Source organism: Aythya ferina, assembly GCF_964211825.1.
Source record: "Aythya ferina genome assembly, chromosome: 3".
NCBI lineage: Eukaryota > Metazoa > Chordata > Aves > Anseriformes > Anatidae > Aythya > Aythya ferina.
The window spans coordinates 104,858,484-104,876,784 of NC_140298.1; the positions used below are offsets into that span (position 1 = coordinate 104,858,484).

Sequence of the window (18,301 nt, forward strand, 5' to 3'; positions counted from 1 at the left end):
TTCCCTATGGCTTCAGAAATATTCATCAGAGTTACAGTCGTTTTAGAGGCTTCTTATCCTAACGCTATCATGAATGGCTTAGTAGGCATAATGCTTTTCATATATCTCCTTTAACGCTGGCTTTTCTTTCCCACTGAAGAGAAACAGAGATGGCTGATAGTGACCTTCGGGGGGAAACTACAGCCGTAATTCAGCCCAACGGAGGCTTAACGTGGTCTGCAAGTTGTGACAGACACAAAATAGCAGATAAATCTGTATACTACAAAGCTATGGATTTATTTTCCAGCGTAAACAACCCCTCGCTGAGCCCGAGGTTTCGTTAGCCTTTTGTGATCTAAAATGCTGCAGGCTGACAGCCACGGCTATGGCAGCTCCTACCCTGGAGCTGCTGCTGGCAGCGCCTCCATCGCGGGACACGCCGTTACAGAGCCAGTGGTTTCTATAGCAGCAAGCGCTATATAAAAACCTGACTTTTCCCTCACCTAGGTAATGTTGACATGGTGTAAGGAAGTGGGGAGAGAAGAGGCACAAATCTGGATCCGTGCATGCTGCAGGCGGGATCTAAACAAGCATCACGCTGGAGCATCTGAGAGGATCAGTTCCCTCTGGATTTCACAATTCAATTTCCAGTGATAGTCTGTGGCAATTTTTTAAAAATATATGTTATTATTTTTATAGGGGGAGGAGGTACCCTCTTATGGCCACACACATCCCCCAAATCCTAACCCGCACCGAGCATGCTGCTACACTACCCCAACACCTCTGTACCTGCCTCCCCCAGGCCTCCCACAGCCTGCCCCATATCCTGCCCCATGAGCTTCCCACCTCACCAGCACAGAGAAGGATTGGGCCCAGAAACCCTACCCAAGTGATCCCCCTCTACTGAGCAGCTTTATCCCATATGTGGTGATCCCCAGTTCCTATATACATAGACCTTCATATGCTGTCCAGCATGAGTTCAAGGGTGGCTGCTACCTACAAATCTTCACCCTTCACAGAAGAGCTAAGATAATGTTCTATGAGAGACATTTCATCTGATTCATTTCAGGACCATATATGTCAGGTTTGCTACTTCAATGGTATTTTAAACTTCCCACCATGTAATGCCACGTTGCTGCATATAGCACGTTGTGTAAGAATACACTGATCGGCTTCTTACCACCCTCTCCAGTCACTCTCCATGCCAAAAACAGTGAGAGTCTCACCATACACAACAACTTCCAAATCGGTGGCTCCATCCCAGGCTGACCCATCACAGAATCTCAGGATGGTTTGGGTTGGAAGGGGCCTTTCTGCACCACTGGCCAAGTATAATGAAAAGTCAGCTGAAGGACTGACATGTATGGGGGAAATCTATCAGGAATGATTACATTTAGGAATAAAAAGCTTAGCCATTTGCACATTAAAACATTAAAAGTTTTACTTTTTAAAACATTAAAACAAGCTTTTTAGAACATTAGAAAGTAAAACTGCTAGCAATGATGTCTTAGTATCAGTTGCAGAAAGGAAAAAAAAAAAGTCATTTCCTGGCATAACCTTTAAAGGCCAAAACCTCCTGCAGCTGGGATTTTCAGAGCAGCGCATCAGTTATTCCACTAGCTTTTCTCCAGTAAAAAATGTTCAACAGTCAATATAAGTTTTGCTTAAATAAGAGCTATTTCTTTTTAACCAAAAGGTGTGAAAATTATAAACTGACAAGCTCGAGTTTTCAAAACATGCAAAGAGGTTCTCCCATTAAAGAAACAAAGTTTTAATATGGATTTTAATGGGACAACCCATATTCTGCTGAGTGCTTTCATGAATCTCCCTCAGAACTGTTGTGCACTTTCTACTATGATAAATAAGTCAAAAAATACTGTGTGGCTGTGATGTGTTATTTACTGACAGCTTTCAAATAATGAAATGATTCACCATTTAAATATTGAGGGCACATTTGTCTTCAACTTATCTGCATTAATCCTTTTGTTAATAAACCAATTAGCATACCAGCTTAGAAAATTCCTCCGAACATAAATTTCTATGGCACAGACGTTTATTTGAACTGTAAACAGAAGCCGAGGGTTGCTATGGTGTGATCTTTTGCTCGAAGTCTATTTACTTCTCCAGGCTAACAACAGCACCAATAGCAGAGTCCATAAAACAAAGTATAAAGTACACACCATGGCGCTGAGAAGTCCTTATTCTAAAGTGAACTTGAACACTCACCATAAACAAAGGTAGGTAGAAAAGCAAGTTAAACTCTTGTTTTTTTAGGTTAGAAATGGTATTTTAATCTGTCTTCTGTGAGAAAAGCTTTAGAAGGAAGAAAGACCTTGCAAAGTCTGCTTTGCTATTGTCATTTCTAGTACTCTTGCAAAGTTGTAGGTCTGTGTGGGTTGAGCTGTGCAGCCCAGGTGGACATCCACGTTCTGCCAAGCTGATCAGACTCTGGAGGAATGGAAAAAAGCAGAGACCAAAGAGATACAGCAATCTGCAGCAGTCTCCACCCTTTAACATGGCTCTGAGTACCTGATGCCAGTTACATTAAGCTTGGGATTGCAGCTCAGCTCTCCTAAACCTGGATGTGTGTCACAGCCCCAGAGTGCTTCAGCCCAGAAAGGCCCCACAACAGAACAGCTAGCAGAGACGCTTGTTGAGAAATCCCCATATTGGCCTTTTGCAACAGTATGGTACCACTGTAACTACAGAGCTAGAGCAGGATACTTCCAGAAATTATATTCTCATTAACTAGGAAAAACGTTCAGCTCACATAAACTGCTCTCCTACTGCAAGTGCAAGAGTATGGCTGCTTTTCATTTGACACTAATGGCATAGGTGTTTTGTTGTTGTTTTTTTTTTTTTTTTTTTTTTAAATAATCTGATTTAAGAAAAGGCAGTTGAGAAACAACCTTAATCCTCCGACTGATGGATTCAAGTATATGAACAAAACTCTTACGAAAGAAAAATGGCTAGGATTAAGAATATAAACTGTAGCAATTAGAGGATAAAAAGCACATACTTTCCTCCAGCATAGGATTGGAAATTTAAATGATTTCTTTTACAAAGAGCCACCCAACTTCTCCCTTTACTTATGAGTAAGTCCTCTTTTAAATGACAAATCAATAACAGAAAATAATGTGCAGTAGAATAAGATTATTTGAGCTGGCTTTACTCTGTCTCTGTCCTGGTGCTCCAGATCCTGTAAGCATTTTGGAAACCCTGCTTCTCGTTCATCCAAGATTCACTGAGCTCATTATATTTCAGATGAAATATTTCAGGTTGAACAGGTCAACAGTCTTTGAGAAATCACTGTTTTGCTGAAAGGTTTCCAGGATGTCTACCTGGAAAAGGCTGAGATGCACTTAGGTCAGTGCTGTGATCAAAGCTGGATTTTCAGAGAAGCGTACAATCCTCTTACTGCACATGTGCAGGTTATGGGGATAACTCACACAAAAAAAAGTAGTAGGAGAAGGTCTTGATGTTTTCCCATTAACTGGTCGAGTTGTAAGAAAGTAGGATTTTATCGTAACTCTGCAACTGTGTTGTCGATTGCCTAGCAGTCTGCTCCTGCTTTGGAAGCTCATTTTAAGCATTCAGGAGGCCAGTTCATTCATATCTTGTTTCAGTAATCTTAGGAAAAGGATTCCTAAACACAGGGGCCTATCCTGAAAACCAGAACACAACCCATCCTTAACAGCCAGGCTCCCATTCTTCTCCATAAAACCGTAAAAAGATCTTTAATGAGGCACCCGTTACAACAGAAGTCCCACCTGAGTAGCTGTTCCAACTCCATTTGGTTGCTCTGGCCATAAGGTCCCGAGACACAGCTTTTTTCCTTTTGGTTTTGCCTTACTGTTTAAGTATGGGCACACAAACTATTACCCAATCGAACCAAAAATATGAAGCTCCAAACACATCCTGGAAGATTTCACACTGTTTTGGCTGCCCATTTCTTTAGGGAACAAAAGTTTCCAGCATCATAACAAAACAAAGAAACTCTCTTCAGGCCTAGAAGGAATGAGGCTGAACTGAACAACAAACCAGCACAGGTGATCCAAGAAAAACAGGGCAAAACTGACTGTGCTTTCCCTGTACACTGTCACTTGCCTTTCTAGGTCCCCCAGATTGTCTTTCTTACTGGGCATGAGCAGCAAGATGTGGTCAAGTCAGGCAGGGACAGAAAAGGGAGGCTACTGAAAGGACAGAGCCAGGCTACTTACAGCAAGACATGGTGGGAGAATGAAAAACAACAGGTACAAGCTGAAACAAGAATGCTTCTGACTACACATAAGGTAAAATTTCACCATGAGGACAGTCAAACAGTAAAGCACGTTTATGCACCACAGTTGTGCAGTCTCCATCCTTGGAGGCTTTCAAGACCAACTGCATAAAGCCCTGAGCTGGTCTCATCTCGTAGTTCTGATACAGACCTCCTGAGGTCACCTGAATCCTCCTGTGATCTCAGGAAACTTGTCACCAGGTCCTAGGGAATCAAATCAAAAGATACAAAAAAAAAAAACACTATACCCAGTTATGCAAATATCCTGCCTCTAGGAAGAACCTCCTCTTAATCCCTAATGGAAAGAGTTGGCCACACATGAGCCTAACGTGTGGCTTAACATTAGCTGGTACTTGCAAGAAGGAAATCTACATTAATAGAAACCTGCTGTGAAGATGGTAAAAGCTCTGCTGAAAAACAGATAAAGTGTGTGATTGACATTTTCAGACAAGGTTTCCCAGTTTTAGGCTCTGGCACTTACCTTGAATAAACAAAAGGGAAGTAGTGCAATTTTCAGCCAACGGAACTTATAAATATTAGGAAAAATCAGGAGCCTTTCATTTAATATCTGGAGTCAAAATGCAAAACAAATTTCAGGCATCCAGATTTGAAAACTGCCTAACTTGCAGAGAATTTGTGTATTTTGTAGAAGAGAATTTTTGGTATCTTATATCAAAACAGAAAGTCAACATCCCTTTGAATGAATATGGTAAGCAGATATAAATGAAACAGTGTATTAAAGTGTAGACTAGTAAATATACTCTTAGCTACTGGAGGATACAGCCAGGGTCCAGAGAAGAATCAAAATAAGAACTGAAAAGCATCTTGAACATTATTTTAATGTCATACACATCTGGAACATTATAATTCACTATAAAATACTTCTGTAAGTCCTACAGTGCACCAGGTAACAGAGAGAGAAGACTCAGTCTCTGTAGTATTTGCAAAGCAGCTTCTCCTCACTGTTATGAACTGACCTGGAAACTGGGATTAACTGTTCCTAGATGCGTTCCACAGAGCACAGGGTTGGAGAAAAGTAGAGCTCTGCCAGACTCCTGAGGTCAAGATTGTTGCCTCAGGTTCTAAAGCAATATGAAGTGCCGGCTTTTCAGGAGTACTTAATCACTTTGTATGTATAAAATACATTTATATATATATACATGTGTATTCTATGTATATATACATTAGAACTGTTAATGAACTGTGCAAAAAAAAAAAAAAAAAAAAAAAGAATAAACAGAATAAAGCCAAGTTCTACTGCACAATTACAAGAGCTCCCTGCTGTGGTGAGAATGTGACTTGAACAATTCAAACTGAATTCTGAAGATAATTTTGGCCATCCAGGGCAATTTTGTGCTTCTTCACAAGATCTACCCTCCAAGGCTGAAATCACGTGAAATATCACCTGAAAACACTGATAAGACTCAGCCAGAGAGGAACATTCCTCCCTTTTTTGCTTCTTTCTCCTGGAACATATACTTCTAAATGTTTCTACTCACAGAGCAACCCTTCAGCACTCCCTACCTGAAATCCCATCGCTGCATACACCTGGCAGATTTAAGGAGAAGATTGTAAAGGTGCCTTCCAACTTTATATGACTATCAGTCTAGGTGGCAGAATACTGGTGAAAATGTACCAGAATATGGATTTTCCGTATTGTAAAGTTATACTACTTCCATCTTCAATTTCAACTATCATTTGCATTTGACATAACCCATACAGAAACTAACAGGCCTGCATATTGTATGGAATAGCCACTATTATTTTTTCTAGTAAATAACATTTTTAAAAATAAGTCTTTCTTTTTTTTTTTGTTTGTTTCAAATAATTGCCTATCAGTAACTAGCATATTTTGTAACATTTGAATTTATACTAAAAGAAAGAGGGAAAAAATCCAGGTTCCAGATACAGATCTCTTGCAGTCTGCATTACAGCTTTGATTTTATTTTGAAGTGTCAGACTCTGTGTCACAGGAAGCAGACGTTCCCTCTGTGGTATTTGTAAGCTGCCGACGCAACAGACTCTAAACTTGTCAGGCTCTCTCAGCAGACCTTCATTACAGGGAAGAAGTTTATACTTTTGTATAAGCTACGGTAAAATTTAACAGCATATGAGGCCTTTAACCAGGTGGCTACATAGACTTCATTTAAAAGGGGCTTTACTCTGAAGTTGTTTGTAGGATTTTTGCAAACATTACTATTCAGAGACAGGAAGCACTGTTCGTACCCAAAGACTGACACGGGGTTTCCATCACAAGGGTGAAGTGGCAATCTTTCCGAATGGTGAAGCAGTCTTCAAAGCTGGCATCCAGAGAGCCACCCTCTCCTCCAGCTGATGATCTTGCTCCTGCCTCTTGTTCACATCACTTGTGTTTCCTAGATCTCTTCAAGCATTTCCCATCAAACACAAAATGTCTTACACAAAATAAAACCACCACCACCAACAAACTTTGCTGTCCATCACATCACAAGCTAATCACACCTCTCAGAAATTTGCTCTTCACAGATAATGTGATATGGCTGTGATATTTCTTTTTTTCTAGGTAAGTTTGCTGAGAGACAGGCAGGCATGCCACATCATTTCTCCTAAACTCATCAATAGATTTGTGGACAGGAAAATCCAGACATCCTTCCAGCTCCCTCTTCCATGGTCCGACCTGTACAAAACATGGTGTGTACATTTGGCAATGCTGTCCATAAAGTTTAGAAGACAAAATTTTTGCAGGAAAGTTCACTATTAAAAAAAAAAAAAAAGGCAATTTTTAGAAAATACAGCTCAGAAATTGCCTCTGGATCTGAGTATCAAATACTGGCATAAGTAGTCTGTTTTTTAAACTATTGGTTAATTTAAATGATTGATTTTGAAAAAATTATATTTTAAAAATAAGGTAGTGCATATTAAAGTCAAACATTAGCTCAAGTCTTGCATAACTTATACTGCAATACCCTCTTGTGGTCATATGAAAATAGTTTATCTAAACACCTGAATCTTTTTTTTTTTTTTTTCATCTCAAATGTTATCAAACATTTTTTTCTTTTTTGGGGGGAACTAACATATTTTTCACAGACAAATTTGCAGTGTGTATCATCACCTGTCTGATAGCCACAAAGGAATAACCTCAGTTAGGTTCTCCCTCAGTATAATGAATGCTGACACTGCTCATCAGACAAACTGATCCCAAAATAAACTCCTAATCAAAGGCGCCATCTCCTACACTGACACTCATTAGGGACTTTTTTCAGTTTCATGCCCCCAAGCAGAAAAAAATAAAGATGCTGTAATCAATTTACATAGATTCATATGACATGAAGCCACAACAAACATTAACCTTTTCTACCACAGGATGAAAAGAAGTACACAGTAGATCAGCTTTATCAACTCAAATGAGTTCTCTCTTTAAAAGCCCCAAATTCTTCTTTATAAACAATAAAATGCTAAACCAGCAGATGACAATGTTAGGGGAAACAGTTCAATATCTGCAGAGCTGCTGAGCTGTTAATCCATGGCCTAAATGGGCTAAAGATATATCCAGTGAGGAATCTAGAGCTATCCCCAGAAATGTCCCCCTTACCCTCCCCTCGATGTACTTTCCCTTAATGCACCATTCCCTTAATGACTTTTGGTCCCAGTAGAAGATGGGATAGTTTTTAAAATATTTGGTCTTAGCAGTCTGTTTTTGGAACAGCAGCTACATTTTAAAGGCATAGTATTATAATATTAAAATAAATAAATAAATAAATAAATAAAATAAAATAAATAAATAGCTATGATCCAATTCCCATCTATCCTATCCAGAGAAACAACTGGAACAGGATGTTTGTAAACTATGTACTCGGCCTGATAGTAATTTTTAGCTTATTTTTATTTTTAATTTGCAGAAAATTACTTGAAAGGTTAGAAAAAAATAAGACAAGAACTTTGTAAACAAGAATGAAAAAGCATTTAGCCTTCCCATTCAGATCCTTTCCTGACCTGATCAGGGGCTAAAATCCCATGTGCATTGATTAATGAATTGGGTCATTCAAGTGTCCCTCAGCTTCCTTTTAAAGCAGATAGATGCTGCTAAAGTCTAATTCTTTAACTGGCTGCACATGCTCCAACTTGGAGAGGACCCTGGGACAAACATTTTGTTTTGAGGCAAACTTCTTTCTCTCTTCTTAAGTTATGTTACTGCGATTTTCAAGGGCAAGGTTTCCAAATACAGAAATAAGTCTTGCTCAAAAATGTCCACATGAAACGTTTGGATTGTTTTATAGTTATTATTATTTTAAAATAAGTTATTTGCCAAATTTGGCATGTATTTTCCAATACCCCACGTAAACATAACTGAAAAAAAATAAATAAATAACTGGTTTAAGTTCATTAGCATTTACCAGCAAGATGAAGCAAGAGGCTAGAATTCATCTGGAGCTAACCCACATTACTCAAAAACAAGTCAGTCAAGAATTTGAGAGGAAATTTATACTTAAAATACCCCGCTTTCCTGCTAGGTCACAAATACTTGAAGAAGTGACTGCATACCACAGAAGACCAGCAGGCTGACTGTAAAGGCAAACTGACATTTTGGACACAGTTTTGAAAATTCTCACTTTGTGTACTAATGACCCTTTAAAGTTACTTGAAAAGCACTTCCCACAGTTGCTTAATGTCTTCTGCAGAAATCTCTAAGTACTTTAAAAGGGTCTTTTCATGATCTGTGGCTGCTCATTTTTTATATATATAAAAAATAACAAGATTCAAAGCACAGATTCACTGAAGCATCTTATTTTAAACAAACAAACTCCGCCTCAAACAGACTGCAAGGCCCCAGCAGCTGTCCACACTGGGGCTGTGCTCCCTTTCTCGTGAATATTCACAAGGCAGGCTGTTTCCAATGGAGACAGTAAACACACCAGGGAAACCAGCAGCTTTCGGGAGATTTTGCTTCTGCTACAGAACTACAACAAAAGTGTTCCTGACAAACTTGGCTCCACAGCATGCTTTGCACTAAACCAGGCTTTATTGCTCTGCAGAGTTTGAGCATAGGGTGGTCTCAGCTGCCAGCAGCATTCATTGCCTCCTAGGCTGAGAGTTTGCTGCTTACTGATGGCTTTCAGGAGCAATTATTTCTTATCAAATTGTTGTTACCATGAAAACTTCTTCATCCTTCAGGCAATGAAGCAATGTAAAGCAGTAGGAAATGATCATTAAGTAACAGGGAAGCAAAACAATGCCAAGCACTGCCTGTCAGTGCTGGCATCTATGTTTTCTTAAAGCACTCCAGATCAGCAGCTAAAAGAAAATGCTGGGAGAGGAGGAGCTCTGAAAGCGCAAATAATAGCAGGTTTAACCTTCCTGACAGTCCCAACACACCTAATAATACTGGGGATAGAGTGAGTCTCAAAATGGACGTGTTGGGAAAGGGTTCTGGATTCAGGAGGAACAGGAGGACTAGGTCCTGGCAAGCAGCAACCACACCTCTGGGGCAAGCAGCCTCAGCTCCATACCTGTCTCGTGGCAGCACCCAGCCTAGAGGACCTGTACTTGCACAAACAGCTGCTCGGAGCAGGGCGGATGAACAGGCAGCACTGCAGCAGGACCAGGTCCAACAGGACAAGATCTGGAGGGAGTCTGTGGAGGCTGAACAGAGAGGAAGAAAAATCTGGTAAGTCACTTGTTCCAGTTCACCCCTCTCCTACTCATTCCGACAGTGGTACTGGTGCTCCCTGACAGTCCTAGGGCTTGATTCAAAGCCTAAGCTATCAAGGGAATTTTAATTCTGCAGGGACTTTGGATCAGACCCTAGAACCTTTCTTTCTAAGGATACATCATCTCTGTTATTCTTCGCTGGACAGAATCTATGCTAATACCTCCTGACACACCAGGCTTAAGCCAAAAAAGAGATGCAAAGAGCTGCATGTTTAATATCTTTTAGCTTAACAGAGATCTTCATGATGATTATATAAATGTGCCAACCTTTATAATTTATTGCAGACGTGATGATATTATCGCCACTTCTCATACTCTTGGAAGTGGCTGAAATGGAAGTTGAACAGAGTGTTCTGCCAAAACACGACTCTGTATTCCCAGCCTGGAAATCCCTGAGCATGCCCCACGAGCCATGTGCAGACAGGCAAATCCCATTATTGTAGTGTTTCAGCAGGCTGAACGGCATGCATTCATGTATACAGCAGCTACCTGGAGGAACCAGAAATTAACATCCTCCCTGCCTCTGTGCCTCTGCCACATAACTTGTCTGTTATGTTCGTGCTTCTGTACACAACATGGACACGCTTATTAGAAGAATATCCTTGGTGAAAGCACAGCCAGCTCTGGCTCTGTCTATGCAGTAGCCAAGCAGATAAAACAAAAGGGTGGAGAATGAAGCACATTGCTTCTAGGATGTTTTTAGGAAGGGAAAAGAAACCATCTGAACAGCCCTGCCCTCCTCACCCTTCTGGAGGAAATGCAGATAGTAGGGTTGGTCTCTCCAGAGATGTTTTTACACTCTTGTCCATCTCCTTTTACCTGAAGGAAAGGCTGACTCATGCACAGGCAGGGCTGTGGAGGCAATGCCACTCTCTCCCAGTTGTGCACCAGGCCCTCTCCCAGTGGGCCCAGTATGCTCCATGTCCCTTCCAGAGCACAGGCAGCAGGAGGGATGCTCTGCCTGCACCTCTGCTGGGGTTCACAGGCATGGATGTTGGTGCAAACCTACTTACATGTGTACTTCACACATCATAAACCTGAAGCATGCCCTGCTCTCCATTCTTAGCTACAAAGACAGGACTCCTGTAGAGGTGTAGGGTATGTGGACAGATGCCTAAAGCCACCTCAGCTGGCTTCATCAGACTCCACACACTACAGCCTGCAGGGAAAAGTCTTTCAGCTCCACATCCCCATCCCCAAACCAAGGCTTGCTACATGTTGGTGGTCTGACCCGAAGTGGGTATAGGTAAATGGCACAGACCCAAACATTTCTCAGTACTTAGCACCACAGTGTAGATCCCAAGCTGGGAACAGCAGTCCCAAGTGCAGCATCCAAGTCTGGCACTTTTATAGAGTGCCTGACATAGCAAGATAAATAAATCTGGGCCCCCTGTGCTGTGCTGGTATACCAAAACTTATAATAATATGCATAACAATCGTAAATTAGCTTTTATTTGCTCTTTGGGTATATCTGTACAGGACAGGGGAGCATAGCACAGAAACCGAAGGCCACTGTGTCCATGAGGTACAAGGCTGTGCTGTACACAAGAGCTCAACTCGGAATGCTGTGCAGCTTCAGCACCATGAGCTCAGATGAAGCACTGCATGGACACCAGTAACCAGCTCAGTCAGCTGAGGTGTCCCTTGAGCCCTTTATAGTCCCAAATACAGCTGTAGATTAACTGCTTCCTCTATTGACCTCACAGCACTTTTACAATAGCAGGTGAAGAACAGTTTTCTTCATTTCTGGCCGGAGAGAGCAAAGGACAAGAAAATCAGAGGACTTGACCTCTAGTCACACACCAGGTGTAGAACAAGGCTGAGGAGCAAAACTCAGGTCTTCTGGCTCCTCACTTGCTCCTAGCACAGATACCTATCTGCACAAAAATACTCCAGCAGGTATTTGCCTGCTGCAAATATAGCTCTGGAAATTCCTACCAGGGACTTCTGCCAGCAGAATATTGGTCAATTAAAAAATAAGAAGCTCTGTCTTATTTAAGGCATGAGACATAAATTTGCTAGAGTGACCCAGGACTTTGCAGATTTATCTGCATTTACACAAGGGCATGCTAGCCTTGTCTTCCTCTAGCAATAAAACCACTCCTAACATAGTGCAGGTACACTTTGTGAATAAAGAAAACCCTGGGCTTCACTACAAAAACCACGGGTTTGGGTACAAAGAGTTTGCATGTGTAAGAATTGGCTTTAAGTATGTAATTGAACAGATAAATAGGCATTCAGATATGACCAACAGAGACAGAAAATTTAAAACTGCATTTTTTACTTCTATTCCAAGGTACCAGAACTGGAGTTTCCTAAAGGACTACGACCAAATGGTAAGTTTCAAACAAACACCTACCTGTAACCAGGATCCTTCTAGCTTGCATCAATTTGAAGCAGGCTAATGCTTTAAATCAGGGAATACTTGGGCATAACTGGCAAATGCTTTAATACTAAAATCTTTAGGAAGATAAAAGACAGCTGAGATACCATTCATCTGCTAAAAAGGAATATAGCTTGTGTTTGTGTTCAGTCTGTTTCAACATTATAATATTGAATAATTGTTGAAATATTTCAGAAATATTTCTCCATACACAGAAAGTGCCAGAAGAACCAACTTCCTAGGAAAAGTTTATGAGATGATGACATCATGCCAAAACCCAAACCACTTACTAAAAATGAAACAAAAAACCTCCCACATCATAACCATTCCAGAGCAGGCTAAATTCTTTCTCTCCTGACATTTCATGCAACATATTTAAAAATGATTCATTTCCCTGTGTTATCTTACTCCCATGAAAGAGGATAGAGAAAAATAATCATTTTACTGCATTTTTGCAACACTTTCATGTACATTCAGTAAGCATTATATTTTAAGTACATCTAAATTCTGTTTTCAAAAGCAAAAGAGCTGATATTACTAATAATCTCAGTAACTTGAATTTTTTAACAAGGAAAGGATGTAACTCTGAAAACTTTAGCATTAATGGTCTTTGTTTCATTCAGGGTAATAAAAAGGAACAGAAGCCTCTGCCAGATTATATATCTGTGTTTTCAAACAAAGTTCCCAACTCCACCAACCAGAACATTGGCAGTAGAATGAATACTGAACTTGGCAAGATGCTGGTAAACATGGATTACTTCTTCAGCAGTGGAGCACGAAAGAGGAAACTTGAGAATGACCTCCAGCCTTCCTAATACCTCAAGTAAAAATACTAGTAACAAAGCAAGTCAAAGAGATCTACCTAGCAGATCTCTTTCAGACTCCACAACACAGAAATTAGCAGGTAACAAAATCCCTTTTTTTTTTTTTTTTCTCTCTCTCTGAGAGACCAAAAGTACTGTCTAGCATGGAACTTTTTCAAGAACTAAGATGGATGTCATTCAGCAGTGCCTAAGGAGACTGTCCTCTTCAGACTTGGGGTTACTCAGCCATACAGAGTGAGTCAAGACAACAGATCTCATCCTTCTTACCATGCAAGCCCACAATAACTTTGCTACTAACATCAGAAAGATTAGAGCCAAAGGGCTCTTCTGAAACTCTTCCTGAATTTTTACCTCCTGAAAAGAAACAATCAACAGAGACCAGTTCAGATGAGTCACAGCATAAACAACATACTTCAAATTCTGAAAGTCCGGGCAATAAAACACAGCAGGTTGTTACATTTAATGTATTTACCCAAGGATTCATCAGCCTGCCACTTGCATGTTTAAGCTTGCTCTAAAGAGCAAAATTTAAGGCATGTAAGACGTGTTCTGTGCTTTTTCAACTCTCCCTGCCGAGGAAGGGGGATCAATTTTTTTTTTTTTCAGACTTGTTTTCATTATTTTTTTTTCCTTTGGATTTGCTGTTTCTCCCCTATGCTCTCACATTCCCTTTTGCTACTTTTTTTTTTCCTTGTTTAGCTGATGGAAACTCAGTGACCAGGAAGCAGGCTTTTACATTTTGCTCTGAAGGCATGCTGCTCAGCAACCTGCCTTACGTGCTTTTGATCATCAGCCTTGAATTTAGCAGGTTTGTAGTTCCTAAAATCTGTGGTTGCCCAGGGAAACCACCATCTAAATCGACAAAATACCTAAAGCCTACTCACTAGAGCATCTTCATGATGTAGATGCAATGTTTTTTCAGGGAAAAAAACGCAATCAGCAGAGCATGGGGAACATACATAGAGTGCCTGCCTTCACAGGGTGCATGTAGCTTCTGTAGGACCATGCTCAGCCCTACGTAGGTGGAGACCAATGCAGAAGCCACTAGCATTACCCTGATACAACAGGCTGCAATCTCACACTTAGCTGAGGCGGAGCTGTGTTTACTTACACCTTGCAGCTGAGACTGTTTAGTTTTGAGGTTAGACTTTAGCAGCAGAAGGCAGTTGACAGGCACAAGAGGTGGCAGGGATCAGTGTTATCACTGCCAGCATGCAGGTGGTCTCTGGAATAAAACAAAAAACACTGTAGAAAGAAGATAAGGGTTGTGGCCCAAAGCAGGTCATATCCTGGCTTCCCCAGCATCTGAGAACTGGAAAATGAAGGCTTTCAGGATGACAGCTTAGCTACCTGCAGGAGAAGGAAGATGATGGCGTGAAAGTAGCCTGTGCAAGGGCTGATTCCACTCTGCAGATATGATTATCCAACCACAGTAGACAACTGTGTTCACACACAGAAAATGGAAACATACACTTCAAACCAAACCAAACCAAAAAACACCACCTTGTTCAGCTAAGATGCTTTCTTCAGTCTTGAGAGCAGATGACTGCAGCAGGAACTGTTTTAATTTCAAAAATGTCTGAAAGTGAGAGAGGGGAGAGCAGAGCAAGCCTTTCTTTGTCCTTGTGTTGTCCAGAGCTTCTTCCAAAAACTGTACAGGCTACTCAAAGGCTAAATATTTATTGGTGGTTGTGTAATATTGAAAATTATTACACTTGCATGCCTTACTCTGAGATACACTGAGCAGCTCCAACTCTTGCTGTGGGTCACCAAGTCCACACACGGTGGCACATGCCCCATCTCTGTCAGGCTCAAGCTCCTGTTCGTGTAAGAACAACTCATTCAAAAAAAGCAAAGGGATTCTGGTTTTCGTCGTGAAGGCACACAGAGCTCCGTGCTCCCTGACCTCCAGATGGCACTCACTCCCCAAGTAAGCCACTGATGGCTTACAGAAGCAGCATTGCACAATCCCTGTCTAATTTCAGAGGGCATTAAAATATTTCCAGATTCCCAACCCTGATTTGTGTGAGTCCTGAGCATCCCTCTCCCAGGGAGGCCCCTCAGGATGGATGGTACGGGAAGGAGGATGGACTAAGCACTGCACAGCACTGGCCTTGTTTCAGCTGACATTTCTCCCAGTTTTGGGCACGACATGGAAGGTCTTATCCTGAAGACACGGGCCACCAACTGGAGTCTCAAGAAGCAAAGACAGTAGCTGGAGTACTGGAAAATGTGGCTGAGGAGGAAGGATCAAATGGTCTAACATAGTTTAACCTGAAGAAAAAGGAGACTGGGAAAAGGACAGCAGTCTTTAGACACATACGTAGCTTGGGTGAGAGAAAAAGTAGTAGTTTATTTCATGTACATGGCAGACAATATTAAAAATAATAGTCTTCAATTATAGGAAGGAAAATCATGTTACTATTACGGAAGCTAGCGGTAAGGTTAACACAGTACTTGGTAGGGTTAATACAGCACTGGAACAGATTCCCTGAGGAATCTCCACCTTTGAAGGTTAAACAGCCACCCACCAAGAAGGATGTGTTTGACAGGGTTTGCCTGTTAGTGTATAAACTGCGACTGTCTGAGGGGTGTTTCACCAATTGTCTGATCTGTAACAACAGTTGGTGGGATCAGAACATTCTTTGAAAACATGGTGTGTGGTTGTTTGTTTTTCAAAACACATTCAAAAAGAAATAAAAAATAATATTTCAGTTAGTCCAGATTGGAATAGATTGCATCTCTAAAACACAGATTGACCACCTGAGTTTTTGATGAAGGCACATTTCTATTTTTCTGCCTACTCCTACAGAGAATGTTTTTCACGCAGCCCAGATGTGCCTCTTTTAATCACACAGTCCCACCAAAATCCATCCTTTATCCAAAAAGCTTCACTAGTGCTCCCCTGACTGCCACATAAGAACACCTCCGAAAGATCACATTCGTGCCTTTGTGCAGGAATGACAACAACTAATTTGCTTTCAACAATTTCAGGACACCTTTACCAATGGTGTGCAGCCCTGATTGTGCTGTCCTTACTCAGGTAGAGTGCCCGCAGTGGGTACTTGGGGTGATTACAGGTGTGCAGCACAGGAAAACCCCAACCCACCACCCACTCATGCACTCCTATCACATGTGCTCCTTTGCAGTCTTTTTCTCCAGTCTGATGGAGATCTACAACAGGAAAGTCTGTAGCTATACCTGAAGTGAAGCCAAAGTAGGCAAGGATTTCTGGCTTAATCATCAATAGAATAAAAGTTTCCCATACGGACAGACATGATAATCCACGGGGTATAGCAACATTTTGTAGAGTGGACACCTTATTTTGTTCAACTATTACGCTTTCCTTTGAAATTAAAACTATTTTTTGCTGTCTCAGTGATCCCTCCTCTGGTACCCAGCAGTTTGGATCTCTCTATCACGTACAGCACCTTCAGAAAACACAGTTTGGGAATATCCGAGGTCTAATTAAAACTGCCATAGAACTGTGAGCAGAAGGCAGCGAACAGGCATTCTCTAGACGTCAGTTTCTTCCCAAGTTCAACAGCAATTTTTCTCTTACTATAATTAACCTTGCCAACTAATCCTTATTTACATAAGCACAGTGTCTTAGGAAGAATGGATGAGATGACAGCAGCACTGAAACCTGTAAACAACCAGTGGAAATTCAATTTATTAAAGAGATTGTATAGATATTAAAAAGTGTTGTAAGCTTCTTGTAAAGAGTTCTTATGATGTATCACTGTGCTTCACAGCTTTGTAAGCTTGCTTTCCTTTTGCTGCCAGATCTCAAACAAGAGATTATACATGTTTAGGCAATTCATTTTCTGTATTTCTTTCTGTTAAAGAACACAAGTGGGTAGAAATATGAATTTAATTCTTGGGTTAGATGCACCGCTTTCTCTTTTAAGGACTGTTAATATTAATTCTAAGTGGGTGTAGAGATGTTTCCAGTACCTCCAACTTTTGCATGTTCTCATTTCAAGCTTTGGTCATAATAAAAATGTGTGAAATATATCATACTTTATAATAAAACATATGTAAGTTCATATAAATCTGTATTTCTTATACTTTTAGAATAGTCTTTGTATATAGCTGCCAGGTGGCATCTTAACTATAAGGTTTTGTTTTAAAAGATTGGATTGATGATTCTGATCATGTTCCTTAGAAACATGAAATTAAAAGCTGTTTCTTGACCTTTAAATTATCCTAAAGTAGTAGCTAAATGGGTTTTCCTACAAATAACATCTCATCGTGCTGTGAAAATTACTGCATGAACAGTAAGGTTCCTACAACAGAGAAGGGAGAGAACAGATACATACAAACAGTTGGATGGACAACAGACGCCAGGTCCAGGCATTGCATGTTGGTATGTGCTCTGAATCCATGTGAGCTATGCAAGGGGCACTTGCATGCTTCTGTAAATCACAGCCCTAACCACAGCCCTCTCCTGTCCCAGAAGGGATAAATGCCAAAGGCTGACGTCTGCTTGTAACCTCCTCAAAGCCTCTCACAGGGATTGTATGTACCCACAAAACCACCATTACTTAGAAATGGGATTTCCAAATATCTGGGATTAAAGCCTCACCTCAGCACTCCACCTCTATGCCAGGCTGGTGGAGCAAAATTACTCCAAATGGCTTTTAAATGGCTTCCCAGGCAATGCCAACAGGAAACTCTTGTTTGGCATACACTGATTGACAAACTGCATTAAAAATGATCTGCAAATATATAAGCATAATAGCTGTAAAATGCTGAGATCTGGTTTCATTCTATGACTTTGACCAGATCGCTTCAAACTTCATGTCAAGTTTCCCCATTTCCTAATGGTCAACTACCATCGCTGGATATACTATATATAACCTGTGAATTAACAAGGTCTGCTGAAATATGCTCACCTTCTCAGCTCTCACTGGGGCCTCTGCTGTTTGAGTGGCTCAGATGCAAATGTGGATCTAGAACAAGGCCGGCTCCAGATCTGAAAGCTACAGATCAACCTGCTTACTCAGGTACAAGCTTGAAGTAGGTTTTCTGTGTAGAAGGGACAACTCCAAATTTAACATGGAAATCAATCTTACAAGTCTCCATATAAACCAGTTAATGTGTTTTATTTTCTTTCTTCCAGTTCTTTGGCTTTGCTAGGTTTTG

The 18,301-nt window shown here is 40.8% G+C and overlaps 1 protein-coding gene and 1 long non-coding RNA gene across 4 annotated transcripts; one reads left to right on the forward strand and one right to left on the reverse strand.

Annotated features, from left to right (window-relative positions):
- Positions 1-1,535: 1,535 nt before the first annotated feature.
- CIMIP5 (ciliary microtubule inner protein 5) lies at positions 1,536-15,009 on the forward strand. Of its 2 annotated transcripts, XM_084513909.1 has the most exons (4): positions 1,536-2,216; positions 9,759-9,902; positions 12,243-12,282; positions 12,953-15,009. In XM_084513909.1, the coding sequence occupies exons 1-4, from the start codon at positions 2,161-2,163 to the stop codon at positions 13,142-13,144; spliced, it is 432 nt and encodes a 143-aa protein (XP_084370035.1). In that variant the 5' UTR covers positions 1,536-2,160; the 3' UTR covers positions 13,145-15,009. The 2 variants fall into 2 exon arrangements, with proteins under 2 accessions (XP_084370035.1, XP_084370034.1); XM_084513908.1 differs by lacking the exon at positions 1,536-2,216 and having other exon boundaries at positions 9,118-9,902.
- On the reverse strand, positions 6,109-14,359 carry LOC311434059. Of its 2 annotated transcripts, none has more exons than XR_014691240.1 (3): positions 14,265-14,359; positions 9,745-9,877; positions 6,109-6,914 (listed from the first exon to the last, which is right to left on the reverse strand). It is a non-coding gene; the product is annotated as an uncharacterized lncRNA (long non-coding RNA). The 2 variants fall into 2 exon arrangements; XR_014691241.1 differs by having other exon boundaries at positions 6,109-6,991.
- Positions 15,010-18,301: the final 3,292 nt, after the last annotated feature.